Source organism: Eptatretus burgeri, chromosome 10 (assembly GCF_056783735.1).
Source record: "Eptatretus burgeri isolate ZD-2024b chromosome 10, Ebu_testis_v1, whole genome shotgun sequence".
NCBI lineage: Eukaryota > Metazoa > Chordata > Myxini > Myxiniformes > Myxinidae > Eptatretus > Eptatretus burgeri.
The window spans coordinates 22,760,308-22,781,725 of NC_140970.1; the positions used below are offsets into that span (position 1 = coordinate 22,760,308).

At 44.8% G+C, this 21,418-nt stretch overlaps 1 protein-coding gene across 2 annotated transcripts in view; it reads right to left on the bottom strand.

Annotated features, from left to right (window-relative positions):
* LOC147018076 (serine/threonine-protein kinase WNK2-like) overlaps positions 1-21,418 on the bottom strand; it is a 192,253-nt gene that overhangs the window by 35,068 nt on the left and 135,767 nt on the right. For both annotated transcript variants that reach the window (XM_085897389.1, XM_085897390.1), the window contains 5 exons: positions 16,108-16,278; positions 15,266-15,326; positions 14,872-14,979; positions 2,903-3,630; positions 1,239-1,311 (listed from right to left, as the gene is read on the bottom strand). In XM_085897389.1, coding sequence (XP_085753515.1) covers positions 1,239-1,311; positions 2,903-3,630; positions 14,872-14,979; positions 15,266-15,326; positions 16,108-16,278 — 1,141 coding nt within the window. The remainder of the gene's footprint in view (positions 1-1,238; positions 1,312-2,902; positions 3,631-14,871; positions 14,980-15,265; positions 15,327-16,107; positions 16,279-21,418) is intronic.

The window sequence follows — 21,418 nt, forward strand, 5'->3', positions numbered from 1 at the left end:
ACTACCTTGAGGAACTCCAGCCTGGACAGGAAGAGGGGATGAGAGAATTACATTAAGGGCCACACGTTGGCTGCGACAGGAGAAGAAGTCTGCGAGCCAAGAGTGGAGATTGCATTGGATACCATAAGAAGAGAGTTCGTTGAGCAGGGCGGGGTGCCAGACCATATCGAAAGCACGTGATATGTCTAGGGAGATGGCTCTGATCTTGTGTCTGGCACTGAGGACCTCCATCCATTGTTGGGAAAACAGGAGCAACAAGTCCAGCGTAGAGTGACCTGGTCTGAATCCAAATTGATCATTGGAAATCAGGCCATTGGTGAAGAGGAAGGATTTAATGTCTGAAGCGATGATGGATTCCATCACCTTGCTGATGATTGGGAGAAGGCTGATTGGTCTGGAGTTGCAGGGATCTGTATTTTTGCACTTTTTTATGCAGGGCAGTAATGTTTGCTGATTTCCAAGCAGATGGCAGATGACCTTGAGCAAATAAGAGGGTGAATAGAATAGAGAGAGGGTGAGCAAGAGCAGAGGAGCAGGTTTTTAGGACACGTTGGCTGATGCTGTCTGGACCGGTTGCAGAATCAGTCAAACTTACATTTGAATATAAAATGAGAGAACTACCGTCAATAGTGCTGCATGTGCTGCATTGCCACAACCACAGCTATGTGCTGCATATGAAAGAAGAAGACCATCAATAAAGCCTGGGATTAACAGAATGATCGAAGAATTGTCACTATTCCAGCACAAGGCTAAGTAGGTACCACAACATTTGTTACAATTCTTCTGAAGTAAAAAGTTAATTGATATCTTCCTTGCACATGTCATATTTTCCAGTCATTATTATAAGGGATCAAAATAAAAATCTGATGACACACTGAGCACACTTCTTTCTAAAGTATGACTCGGCCTCATGCCGCTTATGGTGACCATACTTTTTAGCCATGAAACATCAATGTGATGACACCACCAAACAAATGAAAGCAATCTTGAACAAGAACACTGTAATCAAGTGCCTTTCAGAGCTAGCTGTAACACTTTCGTAACAATATTATTGCAATGATCTCGGTCTAAACACAACAGTATAGTCCTGTACACTATCTTTAAAATGTTTCAGATTACAATGTGAACACAGCACATTTGGGAAAGGAGTTCAAGGCCTGACAGCTTTCTCAGTAGTACCAATAGTGTTGGGAACACAGTTATAATATCCTGCAGGTACAAAGTTATCAGTCACTTACCATCCATTGTTCTTGGTACCTCAGGATGAGAAAGCTCACAGACTGATTGCAGAGATACTGGCTGGACAGTCACCTGTGCGAAGGTAGAATGATGAGACTTATCAAACCTAACTTGATGAAACAGTTCTGAAAAAGACTCCTTGGAAAAAGAATAACATGATATATTCACGACTCAGGCTTCCCCAACTCTACCATAGATGCCCCTTCCCCATGTATTCCTATTCCCTTCCCATAATGTTCTTGTACTATTTCACATCTTCTGTCGATACAAACACATTCACCTCCTTTTTCTTTCCATCTTCACTCTTCTATTCCTCTTCTCAGTTTTAATTGCCACAATTTAGTCACCACCTCCACGTTTGTGCAATAAACAGATGACCCCTAATAATTATCAGGGCATCAAGAATGTATGTTATTGTTGAATATTCTAAAATTTGAAGAACAATAAAATGCAATGAAAAGTGATATTTAAAGTTTTATCGAGAATGCAAAATAACAATCCACATTTTATTTTAACTTGGCAGACTACAATGCCCCATAAAAATAAGATGCAGTTTAAAACAATTAAACAAGTTAAACTATCTGGGGTCACTTGCATTATCTGATGGAAAAATAACAAAAGGCATGACAAGAAGAAAGGAAGGGGCTGTTGCAGCCTATAACACTGTTTGTTTTTAAAGGAGAGATATATCAGAAATGGTAAAAATTGGACTGCAAATCCTGAAGTTCACCTGTATCAGGAGCAACAGTCACTCAAACCCCATGCAGACACTCTTGGACCCTGGTTTTTTTTAATGCCGTGAACAAATTTTAGTACAGAATGGGCCATGAAGGTTGTGGTCAAGTTTCATCGAAATTGTGTGTGTAGTTTTGGAGAAGAGAGCAAATACCTATTTTTGGGGAGCTCAAACCCCCTGCAGACCCTGAGATCTCCTTATTGAGTGCAGATTTTGATGCGATCAATAAACCTTCATTGGGCTTCAGATATGAAGCTTGTGGCCAAGTTTTATCAAAACCATGTGTTTGGTTCAAGCGATAACGACTGAAGTGTTTACGGACTGACTCAATGACTGACTGACTGATCTACAGACACTGCTCGATCGCATAAGCTCACCGGACTAAAGTCTGGGTGAGCTAGAATTGAAGACACTCAATTTAAGAGTTGCATGGACTTTGTAATATGGATCATCCACATGGACCCTTAGAAAACAGAGGAGAAAAACTAGATTGCTTTGAAATGTACGTGTTGATAAACATAAAATGTATGATTTAATAAGAAATTAACATTATTGGAGAAAGACTTGAACAAAATCCAGTCAGTGCAAGAATATGTTAATCTGGACTGAAATGGTTTCGACATATTGAAAGAATGTAGGAGCAAAGCCAAGTGAAAACAATATACCAAAGCTGGATAACAGTATGAGGTTAGTGGGTAGATTAGAAACCAAGAACCAGATGCAAGCAGACAGTGGAGAGAAGGATCTCAAAGAAGCTGGAATTATTATGGAAGAAGCACAACATCTAGTCCAAAATATGAAAAGTTGTAGAGCTGCTGTTTGCGTCTTAAGTTGCATAGCCAGCGGGTAGATGAAAATAGTAAAGATAAAATTTGCAGACTGAGAAAAACAGTTGCTAATATGAGATTAATAAGATGAAACTTTTACCGGTGAGCTGGCCGTTGTCATTGCAATGGTCACTCCCATAGCTAGCCGTCCTCTCCTGGTCGTAGGGGAACTTGCAGTCCCTGCTTGTGGAAGGGTGAAAGTTCTACGACCGTGTGGGGGGGCACTATGTGGTGGAGAGTTATGACTAGGGGGAGAGGGAAATGGTGATGATAGCGACTGTGTCATTGTAAGTACCCGCCAGCCTTCTGTCACAGGGACTTCTGGAAATTCCCCTGTGAAAGTGGCTGTCCCACCACTCCCAGAGGAAATGGTACTTTCATGGAAAAGGCTTCGGAGCTTTTCATCAAGTGAACGAATATCATCGTTGACAGGGCCAGTTGAGTGTCCTGTTCCTTCAGCATCGCATTCGCTCTGCAAAGACTCAGGACGTGGTGCCGGTGCTGGTAGTGGTGGTGGTGGTGTAGAGGGGCAAAGCAGGGCCGGAGAGAGTCCTGATCTTGGTGGAATTGGAGGAGGAGGAGGAGGGTCAGCCGGTGGTCTCGGTGGCAATGGTGGTGGAATCAGAACCTCAGACGATTCCGATGGCATTGGAATGGTGACAAAGACTGGTGCTGCAGTTGTAAGGCTCAGTGGGAGAGAAGATGAAACTAGAGGGGTGTCACTGGCCTGAGAAATCCCTGAATTCCTCAGCAAAATATCACTAGGGTCAGAAAAGGCCAGACGCACAGCAATGTGTGGCTTTGAAGGAAGCAAAGAGGAGGAATCTCCTGTAAAAAAGATTTTAAAAGAAAAAATTGTCATACATGCTTATCGAGAAATTAATCTCATATTATGGTCCTTCAAATGCGAGCTACTCGCAAAATTACATTTTTGTTATAAGTGTCTACTTTATTGATGTGGAGTTTATTTACAGTGAAAAGTGCATTGTATAAATAATGTTAAAGGCATAGGAGAACCTTTACACAAATTACATTGAAGGAGTGGCAGCTCTTCAAAATATTTTGAGCATTCTGTTTCAGGGCAAATCATTAATGCAAATATTTTTCATGAAAAAAGTGTTAGATTTAAAAATATATATTTTGAGCCATTAATAGATAATAAAATTGATGAGCGGCTCAACTCAATGTGAATAAAAAGAACTCGAAACTGTAACAAATTTGCTTTCTGCAATTTGAATGGTTCCTCCACATTTTCTGGTATATCAGGGACTGATAGAGGCAAGTTCCCTAGGCAAGGAAATACACGAGATGGTTTACCAATCGTTTGGGCAGGAGTATATAATTTAGTCCGTGTCATGGCACACATTGGTCAACAATTTGTTTAAAACACTGAGAAATTTAATGTCTGTCCACAGCCAATGTTGGCAGATGAGACTCGGACTTAACATTCCATATGACCGACAGTGCACTCATTGATGAAGCATCCTGTCTACGAAGCACCAGGGTTAAAAGTGTCAGGTCGAGAATTGAACGCACATGACAGCCCAATGGTGAGCATGGTACTCTGAGCCACCATGTCAATATCACTTTCTGTAAAGTATAATAAAAACTGTCTGTGTATAAATTATTAAAATGCTTGCGTATTGCTAACTCGACGTCCAGTGGCCTGCAAAAGTATTCACCCCGACTAATAATGGCACATTTAGATGAATTACAAATGATGAGAAAATTTTTCCAAATTAACATTTTTATTCATAAGTGAAGAGATCAAACTAAACAGTTATAGTTGAAGGAGGTTACATGTCAGAAATACCTGCAAAAAACATGTGCAAATCAAAATTCACTGGTTGTAAAAAGTATTCAGTCCCTGAAGTCAGTCGTGGGTGGAAGCACCTTTTGCAGCAATGACTGCTATGAGTATTTCTGGGAAGGTCTCTTACAGCTTTTCACAGTGAGATGGTGAAATCTTTACCCATTCTTCATGTGAAAATTGCTCTAGTTCTGCCAAGTTTGGTGAGGATCGTTGATGGACTGCAATCTTCAAGTCTCACCATAAATGTTCAAATGGGTTCAAGTCAGGAGTTTGACTGGGTCACTCAAGAATATTTATTTTCTTCTTATTCAGCCACTCCAGTGTGGCTTCAGCTTCGTGCTTCAGATCATTGTTCTGCTAAAATGTGAATCTCCTACTCAGTTTCAGATTCATGGCTTATTCAAGCAGGTTTTCATCAAGGATTCTCCTGTACTTTGCACCATCCGTTGTCCCTTCTATCCTGACAAGCTTGTCAATCCCTGCTGATGAAAAGCATCCCTGTAACGTGATGCTGCCACCACCATGCTTGGCAGTAGGGATGGTGTTGACTGGGTGATGTGCAATGTTAGGTTTTGCACCAGACGTAATTCTTTGAATATAAACCAAAATGTTCAATTGTTGTCTCGTTTGACTACAGAACCTATCTCCACATTCCTGCAGTATCATTAAAGGTCCCATGACACCCAAAACTTTCTGGTTATTTATATATGAACTTGACCTTCCTAGTGAAGAAATCACCCATGTTTTTTTTAAGTCAAAAATGGGATAATTAGACCAATATTTTGTACATTTATAGTGCTTTTCACAACTTGCTATGCCCCGCCCCTCAAAAAAGTTGACTTCAGCAAACCGCAGCGTTGACGTCACATGCAGAAACTCGCACAGAGTGGATTGACTCGAGATCTCTAGAGTCTAGACTAGTCCGATAAATTCGTCGTCCGTCCGACTAGGCCGATAAATCCGTCGTCCGTCCGACTCGTCCTATAAATCCGTCGTCCGTCCGACTTGGCCGATAAATCTGACGTGCTGTAGCTTTCTTTTATTATTCTCTTTTCTTCATTGTTTTCTACTGGTGCTACATGACGACAGTAGGAATAAAATAAATAAAAATGCAACAGAACGTCAGATTTATCGGACTACTCAAGACAATTGTGTCACAAGGAGTGTTCTGCACATAAGTTTTCATCGTATCCAGAGAGCGAGATTGCTTCGTTTTATGCGTGGAGAGATACGGCCGATGATATGGGCTGGCCTTGCTTGTGATTCATTCGCCGCAGAGAAACATGTACGCTGCGCTGTGCTGTTCAGGTCACCTCACTAAAATATTTCTGAAATCGAGCAGTATGCAAGTCGAATTTACATTTTGAATTACGAATAGGATTTAGTCTAACCAGTTGTTATTGCCAAGTCTTCCTTCGATATCCTCCCGATCATCATGAACTCCGGGAATTTCATCGCCAGTTTCCTCTGCTTGTCCTGCTTCGGGCTTGAACTGGTGAGGCCGTATTTCATTTCCAGCTGCCTGAACTTCACCTCCCATGACTAAGTTATCCAACAATTCTCCATCTGATTCAGACCAAAATCCTTCATTTCTCTCACACTCACTGTCGTTACCAGACAAATGAAAGTCCATGTCATCCATTATTCAAAACTAAATGTTCGGTTTTTTTAAAGCAGAAATGAATGAAGCGATTGAGTCGACCAATCGAATGTGGAAACACACAGAAAGCCAATAGAATCACGTAGACCACCAACCCGAGTAATTTATGTGCAGCCTTTTTCAAACTGCAGTTGACGTCATGTGGGTTACGCCCCTTTCAGCAGAATTTTTAGGGGCGTTCCCAGAGAGGTTTGTTTTTTTAAATTTTACATTTTACAGAACGAGTATTGTGAAAAAATTGTCAGATCTGAAATCACGATGAAAACTCCTATAAGACATATATATATATATATATATATATATATATATATATATATATATATATATATATATATATATATATATATATATATATATATATATATATATATATATATGAAATTTCAGTACTTTTGGGTGTCATGGGACCTTTAAGATGCTTTTTCACAAACTCCATATGAGCTTTTGGATGCGTCTTTTTCAGTAATGGCTTCTTTCTTGCCACTTGTCCATTGATGCCAGCTTTGTGAAGGGTACAGGATATTGTTGATTGATGAACACTGACCCCTATTTCGGACATAGAGCCTTGCAGATATTTCAAAGTCATTGTTCGATTCACAGTGACAATCCCGAAACAGTTTGCTGCTTGCCCGGGTGCTGAGTTTAGATGGGTGACCTGATCTGGGTCGAGTCTGGGTGGTATGATAAGTCTTCCTCATCTTAATGATGGACTTCATCATAATCAAAGAGATAATTAGTGATTTTGAAATATTCTTATAACCCTCTCCTGAATGGTGCTTCTCCACCACTTTATGTTTGACTTCCTTGGAAAGCTCCTTGGTCTTCATGTTTGCCTTGTTGGTTCACCAAGTGAGTTTCACCTTAAAACTCCTTAGATTAGTGAGGGAGATAAATTTTAAGTTAAACAACTGATTAAATGCAGGTGAAACCTATTACTTATTTTTTACACTTTTCAAACAAATAATTTGCTCCTGAAGTGATTTCAGGTTAATTAGGAAAATAGTTTCAATACCTATGCAAGCGAGAATCATCTGATTTTCTCTGTTAATCAAATTATTCACATTTTATCTGCACGTTTTTAGCTTTATCACTTTGGAGTAGTTTGTGAAGACTCCATATTTTAAGTTTGATTTGAAAGCATCATGAAATAAGAAGCTCAGGTGGCATCAAAATGTAAAAACTTTGGAGGGGGGTGAATACTTTTGCAGGCCACTGCATCCATTTGGAATTCAATGGCAACAGAGTTGCAGTGAAAGTAATGCCTAATGCCGAACCTCATCTTGTGTATCGTTACCTATTGTATTAATAGTTCCTCAAATATCACTGAACAACGAGCATATAGGGTCAGGTCAGGTATGGAAGCATGTGCCGGAGCAGCGCGTCGCTGTGTCCACTTTCCGCCGGTACTCCAGGGGCTTCATTCTGGCCATCCCACAGGCAGATGCCTGGCCCATCCCCATCTCCTTGAGATGCTGATCAAGCTGCTGCAACCACGAGGCACGTGGTCGGCCCATTGGCCTCCTCCACTCAGGAGGCTCCCTTGCTGAGAGAATCTGGTGAGCAGGATCAGCGTCAAGAAGACGAGCCACATGCTCATACAGCCACAGCTGATGTTCACGGACTATGCAGGTAACAAATCTCATTTGAGCCTCTCTCAGAAACCGCTCGTTTGGTACAAAGTCCGACCAATGATAGCCAAGGATTCTCTGAAGAGACCTGGTACCAAAGGAATTAAGTCTCCGTCTCAGATCCCTGGTCAGAGTCTAAGTCTCACATCCATAGAACAAGACTGTAAGCACCAAGAACCTGAAGCTACTGACACATGTACTGGCAAGCGCCACACCCCATGATCCAGTGAATCCATGATTCCCCATGCCCGAACCAGATGTCTGTTGACCTCTGGCTCACAGCCAGCAGAAACATGAATATCACTGTCAAGGTAAGTGAATCTCTCCGTGACCTCAACATCCTCACCTCAAACAGGTACAGACAGGAGAGCAGCATCCAAGATGTCATTGAAAGCCTCAATCTCAGTTTTGAACCAGGAAACCAATAATCGCAGCGGCTCTGAAACCTCATTCAGCACCTCGAGGGCCCCAAAAAGGATGACCGCATCATCTGCGAAATTGAGGTCAGAGATCTTGACATTCCCAAACGATGCACCGCAGCTTAATCTCTCCACCATCCTCCCCAGAATCCAGTCCATACAAGTGCTGAAAAGTGTGGGGGCCAGCACACACCCCTGAGGAACTCCAGTCACAACTGAAAATAAGTCAGAAATGGTACCACCACATCTCACAGCACTCTCAGTACAAGACTATAGTTCAGACATCAGATTGATCAGTTTTGGTGGCACCCCACGAAGAGCAAGAATCCTCCAGAGAACATCCCGATTCACTGCATCAAACACTTCACAGAGATGAACATAGGCTGCAAGCAGCCACTGCTGAAACTCTTGTCTGCGTTCGGTGAGGACCCAAAGAGCAAGGATATGGTCAATCGTTGACCTCTTTGGTGTAAAGCCTACCTGCTCTGGACGCTGGTGCTCAATCAGATGGTGGCGAACCCCATCAAGAATTATCCGAGCAAAGACCTTGCCCGGAACTGAGAGCAGCGTCACTCCTCGGTAGTTGTTGCAGTCTTGGCAATCACCCTTCCCTTTCCAGAGGACAACAAGACTGCTCTTCCAGTCAGTTGGGATGATGCCTGTGTTCCAGGCAGAGCAGAGAACTGCATGCAGCGACACGAGTTAGGCATTTTCACCAGCCTTCTAAAGTTCAGCTTGGATAACATGAATTCCAGGAGCTTTACCCCATTTCAACCGGTTCACCGCAGCCGGTGTTTCCACAAACAATGGTGGACCACAGTTGATTGGAGGGTCGGCATTCGGGATTGTAACACCCTTGACATCCACCAGCTGTCGAGCATATAGGGTCGGGTCAGGTATGGAAGGACCATGCTTCCATACCTGACCTGACCCTATATGCTCGACAGCTGGTGGATCAGCCTGGTCCAGCCGCTCAAAGCAACTGGCCCAGTGGGCCTTCACTTCAGATTCCTCTGTCAAGAGCCCAGCACCCTCTGCTCAAACTGCAGTACACCGAGTGATGGGCTTGGAGGAAAGCAATGCGTGGATTCACCTGTAAGCAGGATGAGAATCACTTGACCACAGGTGATGCTATACCCACTGACAGATTCCTCGCACATAGGCGTACTTGTCCACCGTTAGTCCACATACAGTTTCATGCCTCAGCTCCCTTAACAGCTCAGCTCTGCCGTTCAGCCTGGCCCTGTGACTCTGGTCAATGGTATCCAATGTCCCTTGAGAGACAAAATTCTTCTTCACCCTACGTTGAGTTCCAAGACAGCTACCGGCAACATCAAGGACGGTAGTCTTGAAGGCACTCCACAACTCTTCAGGATCCCTCAAAGCAACCACACCCCCCAAATCTCCACTCAGCCTGTTAGTAAACTCCTCAGCTACCCTCTCATCCTTGAGCTTGCCAACATCCAGCCTAGGCTGGGATGGTAAAATTCTCCTGGATTGAAGCTGAAACTTCAGAATTGCTAGAACAAGCATGTGGTCAGTATTGAGGAACTGAGCACTCCGATAGACCCTACAGTTCTCGATCATCCTCCAGCGGCCATCAACGAGCACATGGTCAATCGCCTTTGCCATGCCGCCAGCATTGGAATTCCCAGTCCAGCAATGAGCCTGTGGGCACTGAAACCATGAACCAGCCACCCTTTGTCCACGACTTCTTGCAAAGTCAAGGAACTTAGTGCTATTCTGGCTCAGTTCCAGACCCATGGGGACCAACACAAGTGTCATAACCATCCCTATCAGTTCCAGTCGATGCATTGAAATCCCACAAGACTGAAAGATTATCTCGCCTGGGGCACTGATCAACCACAGACTCGAGCGTGGCATAGAATGTTTCCTTCAAGGTGAGATCACTTGCCTCGGTCGGAGCATATACAGAGATCAGGGAAATAACACCCAAAGAGTGATAAATACTTCGTCTTATAATACACTTGTTGACCAGTGTTACCTCAATTATCATTGGAGTCAGCTTATTGGACACCGCAACAGCAACTCCTTGGGCACCGTAACCATCAGAGTGACCAGACAAATAGTAGGTGTAACCACCCACCATTATCTCGCCGCAATCCGGTCTCTGAATGTTTTTGTCAGGTCAGGTTCGATCTGTGACCTGCTACAGGTACCATGTAAACCTGTACTAACCTGTTCCATGGTCGGGTTGTCGGCGACTAAACCGTCTCCCCCACCAGGTTTTCTGGTGAGGAGGGTGTTTGGATATGGACACCCAGCAGGATTAAAAACAAAACCTGTCAAAGGGCGGAGGAGCTCCTTGTGAGCCAACGGCCATCCATATCTAGTGCCCAACTGTGTCTGCGGACGTCCTCCTGCAGTTGGGTTACTTCTTATTTGGAGGTTGGTGGCAGGATTTGCACTCCAGCCACCGTAAAACGCTTCATTCCGCAAAACGCAAAAACGCAAAAAAATCTGAAAACCCACTCCGTGGGAGTACCTCCTGTGCAGCTTCCCTTCGCAGGGCAGCTCACCGGATGATGGGATTGGGGCAAAGCCTTCGGGACCCCCAATCTTTGATAGGAGGGAAACCACGGGGTAACATCCCTGGGTCAGATTGCGGGAGAGTGTGTCGGAGTGGTGCTGAGGTGTCGTCCACCAGACGGCGGTCTCCTTGGGTTAACCTGAGGCGGTCCCTTCGGGTGGGTGCCTGGAATGTCCTATCCCTAAGAGAGGATGATCACCTGTCTCTGTTATCATCTGAGCTCAAGCGTTTGGACATCGGGATTGCAGCTCTCTCTGAGGTTCGGAGACCGGATTGCGGCGAGATAATGGTGGGTGGTTACACCTACTATTGGTCTGGTCGCTCTGATGGTTACCATACCCAAGGAGTTGCTGTAGCTGTGTCCAATAAGCTGACCCCAATGATAATTGAGGTAACACCGGTCAACGAGCGTATTATGAGATTAAGGATTCGTCACTCCTTAGGTGTCATTTCCCTGGTCTCTATTTATGCTCCGACTGAGGCGAGTGATCTTACCGTGAAGGATGCATTCTACGCCACACTCGAGTCTGTGGTTGATCAGTGCCCCAGACGAGATACACTTCTAGTCTTGGGGGATTTCAATGCATCGACTGGAACTGATAGGGATGGTTATGAGGTGTGTGTTGGTCCCCATGGGTCAGGAACTATGAACCAGAATAGCACTAAGTTCCTTGACTTTGCAAGAAGTCATGGACTTAGGGTGGCTGGTTCATGGTTTCAGCGCCCGCAAGCTCATCGCTGGACTTGGTACTCCAACGCTGGCGGTGTGGCAAAGGAGATTGACCATGTCCTCATTGACGGTCGTTGGAGGATGATCCAGAACTGCAGGGTCTACCGGAGTGCTCAGTTCCTCAATACTGACCACAGGCTTGTTGTAGCAACTCTAAAGCTGCACCTTAAATCCTGGAGAATGGTACCATCCCAGCCTAGGCTGGATGTTGCCAAGCTCAGGGATGAGAGAGTAGCTGAGGAGTTTGCGAACAGGCTGAGTGGACACTTGGGGGTCTGGGTGCTTTGGGGGGTCCTGAAGAGTTGTGGAGCACCTTCAAGACCACCGTCCTTGATGTTGCCGGTGGATGCCTTGGAGTTCACCGCAGGGCAAAGAAGAATTTTGTCTCTCAAGGGACACTGGATACCATTGACCAGAGTCGCAGGGCCAGGCTGAATGGCAGAGCTGAGCTGTTCAGGGAGCTGAGGCGTAAAACTGTACGTGCACTGAGGGTGGACAAGGAGGCCTATGTGCGAGGAATCTGTGAGGAGGTAGAGCATCACCTGTGGACAGGTGATTCTCGTCCCGCTTACAGGGGAATTCGCGCATTACGTTCATCCAAGCCCATCCCTCGGAGCACTGCAGTTCGAGCAGAGAGTGGTAGGCTCTTGACAGAGGAGTCTGAAGTGAAGGCTCGCTGGGCCGGTTACTTTGAGCGGTTGTACCAGGCTGATCCCCCAGCTGTCGAGTTGGACGTCAAGGGTGTTACAATCCCTGTTGCTGACCCTCGAATCAACTGTGGTCCACCATCGCTTGTGGAAACACGGGCTGCGGTGAACCAGTTGAAACGGGGCAAAGCTCCAGGGATCTGTGGCATCCATGCTGAACTTCTCAAGGCTGGTGGAAATGCTGCACTCGCGTCGTTGCATGCAGTTTTGTGCTCTGCCTGGAACACAGGCATCATCCCAACTGACTGGAAGAGGGGCCTTGTTGTCCCTCTCTGGAAAGGGAAGGGTGATCGCCAAGACTGCAACAACTACCGAGGGGTGACGCTGCTCTCAGTGCCGGGCAAGGTCTTTGCTCGGATAATTCTTGATAGGGTTCGCCACCATCTGCTTGAGCACCAGCGTCCAGAGCAGTCAGGCTTTACACCAAAGAGGTCAACGATTGACCGTATCCTTGCTCTTCGTGTCCTCACTGAACGCAGACGAGAGTTTCGGCAGGGGCTGCTTGCAGCCTATGTTGATCTCTGTAAAGCGTTCGATTCAGTGAATAGGGATGTCCTCTGGAGGATTCTTGGTCTTCGTGGGGTGCCACCGAAACTGATCGATCTGATGTCTGAACTCTACTCTGGTACTGAGAGTGCTGTGAAGTGTGGTGGTACCGCCTCTGACTTATTTCCAGTTGTTACTGGAGTTCGTCAGGGATGTGTACTTGCCCCCACACTTTTCAGCACTTGTATGGACTGGATTTTTGGGAGGATGTCGGAGAGATCAAGTTGCGGTGCATCGTTTGGCAATGTCAAGATCTCGGACCTTGATTTTGCAGATGATGCAGTCATCTTTGCGGAGACTTTAGACATCCTCTTGGGGGCCCTCGAGGTGCTGAATGAGGAGTCGGAGCCGTTGGGATTACGGATTTCTTGGGTCAAAACAAAGATCCAGGCTTTCGGTGACATCTTGGATGCTGCTGTCCTGTCTGTGTCTGTTTGTGGTGAGGATGTTGAGGTCGTGGATAGATTCACTTACCTTGGCAGTGATATTCATGTCTCCGCAGGTTGTGAGCCGGAGGTCAATAGACGTCTGGGTCGGGCCTGGGGAGTCATGGATTCACTGGATCATGGGGTGTGGCGCTGCCGGTACCTGTGCGGGAGGACGAAAGTCCGAGTCTTCAGGTCCTTGGTACTTCCAGTCTTGCTCTATGGGTGCGAGACTTGGACTTTGACCAAGGATCTGAGACGGAGACTTAATTCCTTTGGTACCAGGTCTCTTCGGAGAATCCTTGGCTATCGCTGGTCGGATTTTGTGTCCAACGAGCGGTTGCTGAGAGAGACTCGGATGAGATTTGTTACCTGCATAGTCCGTGAGCGTCAGCTGCGGCTGTATGGACATGTGGCTCGTTTTCCTGACGCTGATCCTGCTCACCAGATTCTCTCAGCGAGGGAGTCTCATGAGTGGAGGAGGCCAGTGGGCCGACCACGTGCCTCATGGTTGCAGCAGGTTGACCATCATCTCAAGGAGATGGGGATGGGCCTGGCATCTGCCTGGGGGATGGCCAGACGGAGGCCCCTGGAGTACCGGCGGAAAGTGGACGCAGCGACGCGCTGTTCTGGCACATGCTCCCATACCTGACCCTGACCTGAATCCGGTCTCCGAACCTCAGAGAGAGCTGCAATACCGATGTCCAAATGCTTGAGCTCAGATGATAACAGAGACAGGTGATCATCCTCTCTTTGGGATAGGACATTCCAGGCACCCACCCGAAGGGTCCACCTCAGGCTAACCCAAAGAGACCGCTGTCTGGTGGACGACACCTCAGCACCACCCGACACACACCACCGCAATCTGACCCTGGAAGGTTACCTCGTGGTTTCCCTCCTATCATCAAAGATTGGGGGTCCCGAAGGCTTTGCCCCAATCCCGTCATCCAATGAGCTGCCCTGTGAAGGTAGTTGCACAGGAGGTACTCCTACGGAGTGGATTTTCAGATTTTTTTTAAAATGCTTTTTGAATGTTTTGCGGAATGAAGGGTTTTACAGTAGCCGGAGTGCAAATCCTGCCACCAACCGCCAAATAAAAAGTAACCCAACTGCAGGAGGATTTCCACAGACACAGTTAGTCACTAGATATGGATGGACGTTGGCTCACAATAAGCTCTTCTGCCCTTTGACAGGTTTTTTTGTTCATCCTGCTGGATGTCCATATCATACACCCTCCTCACCAAGAAACTTAGTGGGGTAGACGGTTTAGTCGCCGACAACCCAACCATGGAACAGGTTAGTACAGGTTTACATGGTACCTGTAAGCAAGTCACAGATCTAATCTGGCCTGACCTGACACCAATGAGCATATTCAATGACAATAAACAGGATATTATTGAAACAATGACAAACCATGAGGTTTATGGGATTGACACTGCAAGTTCTTGTTTGATGGGATATTTTTCACCCTTTCAATTTTGGGCACAATGTTATCTCATCGGCGAATGAGGGTACACTGATTTTATAAAGTAGACAAAAAGGAAAGGAAAATGTCTTCACCTCGGCCAGCAACATATGAATGAAACATACCATTCTTTGTTTCACTCTCTTTTGTCTGATGAGGAGGCACCACTGGGCTTACGATGAACTGCCTGCCACCGGAGTGAATGACAGTGTCCAGAGAAGATGTGACATCACCTAGGGGTGGGGGATATGTATTTATAGTTATATTTTGTCAGTGAAAAGACTGACAAAATAGCTCAGAGTGATGAATAATAAGAATGATGCTGGAGTCAGTAAAAAGGCAGAAGGTCTCAAATATCAAGCTTATTCCCAGTCAGAGCTGACTCCATGTATTCACTGCAAAACACTTCAATTTAACTAAGGCAGGTCTTACCCAAATGTCTGCCTGCATCAGTCCCTTTCATTTGCATAAAATGATGCGAACTATGTGAAAAATAAATATGTTGGTGGTGTTACGTACCAGCAGGTGGTGGGCAGCAGGCATCTTCCTGCTGAATGCTTGCATTTGCAGCACTTGAATCCTGCATCAGAAAATGTATAATCATCAGACACAACAAAAACTTGCTTTTCTACTGTGACTGCTGTCCTTGTATGACTTCAATAATGACTTGCTTCAAAATGGAATACTTGCAGTGCAGATAAATACATTTTCCTACCTGGAACACATTTCACTTTATTTTACACATGAATCAAGTTTTCAAGAATAATGAAATGAAAAAAGATGAGAACAGTTACAGAAAAAGCTGAGCAAGGGCACATAGATATCCTTGATCTAAACTCGTGATGAGATTGGTTCCAGAATTTCAATTTGAGGGATGTTTTTCAGGGCAGACTACAGCAGAAAATGCCAGAGAACAACACACTGTTTTTATTCACCAAATAATAAAAATAGGCAATTAGGTGTGCAATGGATCCTGGACACCATTGGCTGAAGGTATGGAGATCAACGCTGCAAATGAGACCTCGTTGAAAAGAGATTAGACTCAATTGAGTTTCAAATTCCTTTGCCAAAACAATCTCACAAAGAAACTTTACAAACACAACATTTCTACCATGATGTGGTTAAAAGACAACGCAGGAGTGTCGACTATTGCAAAATGGAAAATATAAATTTGTTGATTAATTATACGGGTCGAGCATAATCCAACGACATCTGTTCTCTCGGATTTGCTCTCAAGACTCAATCTCTCGAGCACTGCAAACTGGAAAATAAAAATTTATTGTTGATTAATTATACGGGTCGAGCATAATCCAACGACATCTGTTCTCTTGCATTCGCTCTAAAGCCTCATTCTCACTTACCCTCCAGCTGGGAATGCTGCTCTTCCGATGCACTTTGCCTGGAGAGTGAGCTGAGGCAGAAGTTCCATTTGATGCAGCCACCTGAAGCATTTCCTGGGCCCTCTCCACTGCATCTCGCACTTGCTCCACAAAGGCCTCACGCTCGCCCTCGAGAATGAAATTGTTCTCCACCTGCACCATATAGCATTCCTCATAATCCATAATCACAATTGGCAAGATTCTCAAAGTCATCATAATATCCATCTGTTCAAACAACTTCAGACTCAGGATTTGAAGGAATGAGACTGTAATACCAAGGCAGTGTCATTCCTTCAAATCCTGAACCCCCTCCCCCCCCCAACCTAACCTCAAGTCCTTCTTCTTCAATGCCAAGGCATTGCAGCAATGAGGAATGATTTAGAACTTAAAGTAAGACTTGGATATTATGAAATAAAATTCGAGTGAAAGGACTATACGAACTCAGGATGACGGGGCTACTTCGACCTGACTGTTATGACTCAGGAATAAAAAAGTGTCAGAGAAAAGGAATAAATGCCTTAAAATCCCAATGTTAAAAGATCTTCCACAACTCCATATTATCACTGACAGATATTCCAGAAACAATATGTGATAATTTTTGGAGAACAACACTGACAACAAAAATATTCTCCATAAAGGTGCTTCAACATTTTTATAGTCCAACTAACAGGGACCATCGGAAATTACATGTACAGTAATGTATATTGTGACTTCAAATCTTCAACTCCCAACCCTCAACCTAACCCCATGTCCTCAACCCCCTACCCAACCCCAAGTCCTCAAGCACACCACCCTCCAATCCCAAGTCTTCAAACCTGCCAGTTAAAAGCTGGATGTTGTGGTATTTGTGGATAAGCATTTGTAAATGCCTATGCATGAACGATTAAAATTGATAGTTACATGTTATACTGTAAGTTTTGTTGAGCACAGATCGGTGAATTACAATATTAACTGTTTGATGGAATGAGCTAATTTTGACTGTGGATGGCAATATTGTACTGTAAACTGCCTGGTGAGACAAACTTCCAGGATGGACGAGAATCGCATTTGTTGGAAGGCACGGGATTGTTCAGTGATACAATATAAACCCATGAGAGGGAAGTGTAGAGAGACAGGTGACATGTATTGAGACATGTTTCGATCAACTCCGTGCTCGATTTAACTCTGATGAGTGAACAAGGTGTTAATGTCCAGAGTGGTTGTTAACGCAGGGAGCCGATTATAATCAGGTCGATTAAAACACATTAAGATTGTGTATCGGGAAAGAATTCCTTTGAGCTCTTCAATCATCCTGAACGGGCCAGCGTACGAGAGAGAATGGGGCGACAGGATGCAATCGTTCGACAGCTCCGGTGGATGAGGTGAACGTGCATGAGTTGAGCTGGCAGAACAGAGACACTGGATGGAAACAACTCAACGTGGGAATCCGAGTTGGACATTGAATGTAATGGTGAACTTCCTCATTTGACTTTGTATCTGTGCATTTCAAACTTGTATTTGAAATACAAGTTTTATGATCAATGAGCATATTATGAGACGAAGGATTTATCATTCCTTGGGTGTCATTTCCCTGGTCTCTGTATATGCTCTGACTGAGGTGAGTGATCTCACCATGAAGGACGCATTCTATGCCACACTCGAGTCTGTGGTTGATAAGTACTCCAGGTGAGATACTCTTCTAGTCTTGGGGGATTTCAATGCATTGACTGGAACTGATCGGGATGGTTATGAGACTTGTGTTGGTCTCCATGGTTCTGGAACTGTGAACCATAATAGCACCAAGTTCCTTGACTTTGCAAGAAGTCATGGACTAAGGGTGGCTTGGTTGTGGTTTCAGTGCCCACATGCTCATCACTGGACTTGGTATTCCAACACTGGTAGTGTGGCAAAGGAGAATGACTATGTGCTTGTTGATGGTTCCTGGAGGATGATCCAGAACTGCAGGGTCTACCGGAGATCTCACGTCCTCAATACTGACCACAGGCTTGTTGTAGCAACTCTGAAGTTGCAGCTTAAATCTGGGAGAATGGTACCATCCCAGCCTATGCTGGATTGTGGCAAGCTCAAGTATTATGGTAGCTGAGGAGTTTGAAAACAGGCTAAGCAGGGATTTGGGGAGTCTGGGTGCTTTTGGGAATCCTGAACAGTTGTGGTGTGCCTTCAAGACCACCATCCTTGATGTTATCGGTGGATGTCTTGGAACTCACCATAGGGTGAAGAAGAATTTTGGCTCTCAAGGAACACTGGATACGATTGACCAGAGTCGCAGGGCCAGGCTTATTGGCAGAGCTGAGCTGTTCAGGGAGTTGAGGCGTAAAACTGTATGTGTGCAGCACGTGGACAAGGAGGCCGTTGTGAGAGGAATCTCTGAGGGGGAAGAACATCACCTATCGTCATGTGATTCCCGTCCTGCTTTCAGTAGAATTCATGCATTGCATTCCTCCAAGCCTGTTCCTTGGTGTACTGCATTTAGAACGGAGGGTGGTGGGGTCTTGACAGAGGAGTCCAAAATGAAGGCCCACTGGGCCAGTTACTTTGGGCGGCTGTACCAGGCTGATCTACTGGCTGTTGAGTTGGATGTAAGGGGAGTTAATATCCCTATTGCTGACCCTCCAATCAACTATAATCCACCTTCATTTGTGGAAACACAGGCTGCAGTGAACTGGTTGAAATGGGGTAAAGCTCCTGGGATCTGTGGAATCCATGCTGAACTTCTCAAAGCTGGTGGAAATGCTGTACTTATGTCATTGCATGCAGTTTTGTGCTCTGCTGGAACACAGGCATCATCCAAGCTGCCTGGAGAGGGGCCTTGCTGTCCCTCTCTGGAAAGGGAAGGCTGATCGCCAGGCCTGCAACAACTAGCAAGGGGTGATGCTGCTCTCAGTACGGGGCAAGGTCTTTGCTTGGATAATTCTTGATGGGGTTCACCACCCTCTGCTTGAGCACCAGCATGCAGAGCAGTCAGGCTTTATAGAGGTCAATGATTGACCATATCCTTTCTCTTTGGGTACTCATAGAACGCAGATGAGAGTTTCGGCAGGCATTCGATTCAGTGAATCGGGATGCCCTCTGGGGATTCTTGGTTTTCGTGGGGTGTCACGAAAACAGATCATTCTGATGTGCTTTCTGAGAAAACAGCACTGAGAGTGCTGTGAGATATGGTGATACCATCTCTGACTTATTTCCAGTTGTTATTGGTGTTTGTCAGGGGTGTGTACTTGCCCCAACACTTTTCAGCACTTCTGTGGACTGGTTTCTGGGGAGGATGTCAGAGAGATCAAGCTGCAGTGCTTGTTTCTGAATGTTAAGATCACTGACTTTGATTTGGCAGATGATGCAGTCATCTTTGCGGAGACTCTGGATATTCTTTTTGGGGCCCTCGAGGTGCTGAGTGAGGAATCGGAGCCGCTGGTATTTGAGTCACCAGGCCGAAGCCTCTGTGTTGGAGGTGATGCTTTGGTGTGGACTATTGTCCAATAGAGATCAGCGGAGTGCTCGTCACACTCCTGATGTTTCGATTTTCCTGCTGGTCACATCACATGCCTTCTGTTTGAATGGTTTGCATTAAGAGGAACAATTGTCTGGGTGGCAGACGGACAGTTGTTCTGTGCGGATTATGCAGTTTTACCGTGCGAGATATAATCCGTGGCGATGCTCACCATAACAGTCAGGAAGTGCATCTGATATGCGTGCGTGCACACACACACACACACACGTCACCAGGATTTCCCAAGGGGGAGGGGGTTGCGAATGCAGAATACTGAATGGTGTTATAATTTCCCAGTATTGGAGTGGGCCTGGATAGGGGGGTCCTGGTGAACCTCACCCCATTGGAAATTTTTTAATTATTGGCTTCAAATTAATCATTTGCTGCATTCTCGAGACTATTTGGGATGGGAATATCTCGGGAACTTCATAAATTTTCATCTGTCTTATCAAACTACGCAACAAGCAATCCATCAGCACATTCATACGTGCATTTCTATTGTTAGATATACAAATTGTGATAACACCTCGGTTCATCAGAAGTTCTTCGTTATCTATGATATTCCCTTCATCCACAATCGTTGTGATAATAACTATATGGATCAAAAGTTATTTGTTATCTCTGATATGCCCTTCATCCACAATCGTCTGCAATTTATATGCACTTGGGTAAATTTTCCTTGATGTTGAACATAATTACCTCCACCACCGACGGTGGATGGAGGTTATGTTTTCACCCATCGATTTGTTTGTTTGTTTTTCTGTGAACAGGATATCTCAATACTATAATTCGAAGATTTGGATACTATAATTTTTAAGTGATTCTTCACCATTGAGAGATAGGGCCAAAAACGATATATAGCACGATATCTCAAAAGGTTATGGACGGATTCGGAAGAAACTTGATGGGCAGGTGGGGTGTGTAACAAGGCCAAATTGATTCAATTTTGTTGAAGATGCGGATCCGGCATGAATACTTCCAAGAAATAATGTTCTATCCCAGACTCTGCCCTTGCCAGCTCTTCTGTTTCTTCTGATCCACAATGTTGAATTGTTGTTATTCCTTTTCACTTGAATTGTTGTTTTTGTTGTTGAATTGTCGGTGCTGAGTTCCTATTAATTTTTTACATTTGTAAATCAATAAATATTTTCATCTGTCTGATTACACTATGCTGATTACAGATGTTTTACTTTAACATCTGAAATCACTGTTGGGTAACACTCAAAAAGGTACAGTACCGAAAATCTCAACACCTGTATTCATAAAGCGCTCATGTTCCCCACCCCAGTGCCAACACAATATTCAAGCTACAATTTCACAAATATCCAAATTACACTTGCATGGAAGGCTTGATACACCTTATTAACAGTCAAATCTACCAGAAAACTCAACAAGATCAAACAAATAGAGATGAGCCTGACATGAAAAGGTTGACAATGACGGTGGCTGTCTGTGCCATGCAATGCAAATCCAGTATCACGTGATCAAAGCCACGTGTTGTGCTAAACGTTCTTCGCTCATATGAGCAATCTTCCCTGGATGAATTAACAAAGGTGCAATGGCTTTTTCTAAAATTTCCAGCGGAATGATTATTCACAGTCACCATATCGGTTGAAAACGCTCGCTATACTTCTGCTGCTATGGCTGTGAGGAAGGTGTGTAAGCGCGAATGGCCTTGTCAAACACAAGTGGTGCGTTCGCACCTCATGTATCCCCCTCTGGTGACAGGCTAACATATTATAAATAGAAAAGCAACTTTTTCGAAATTCTGCATAATTACAGAGAACAATATCCTCTGGAAAGAGT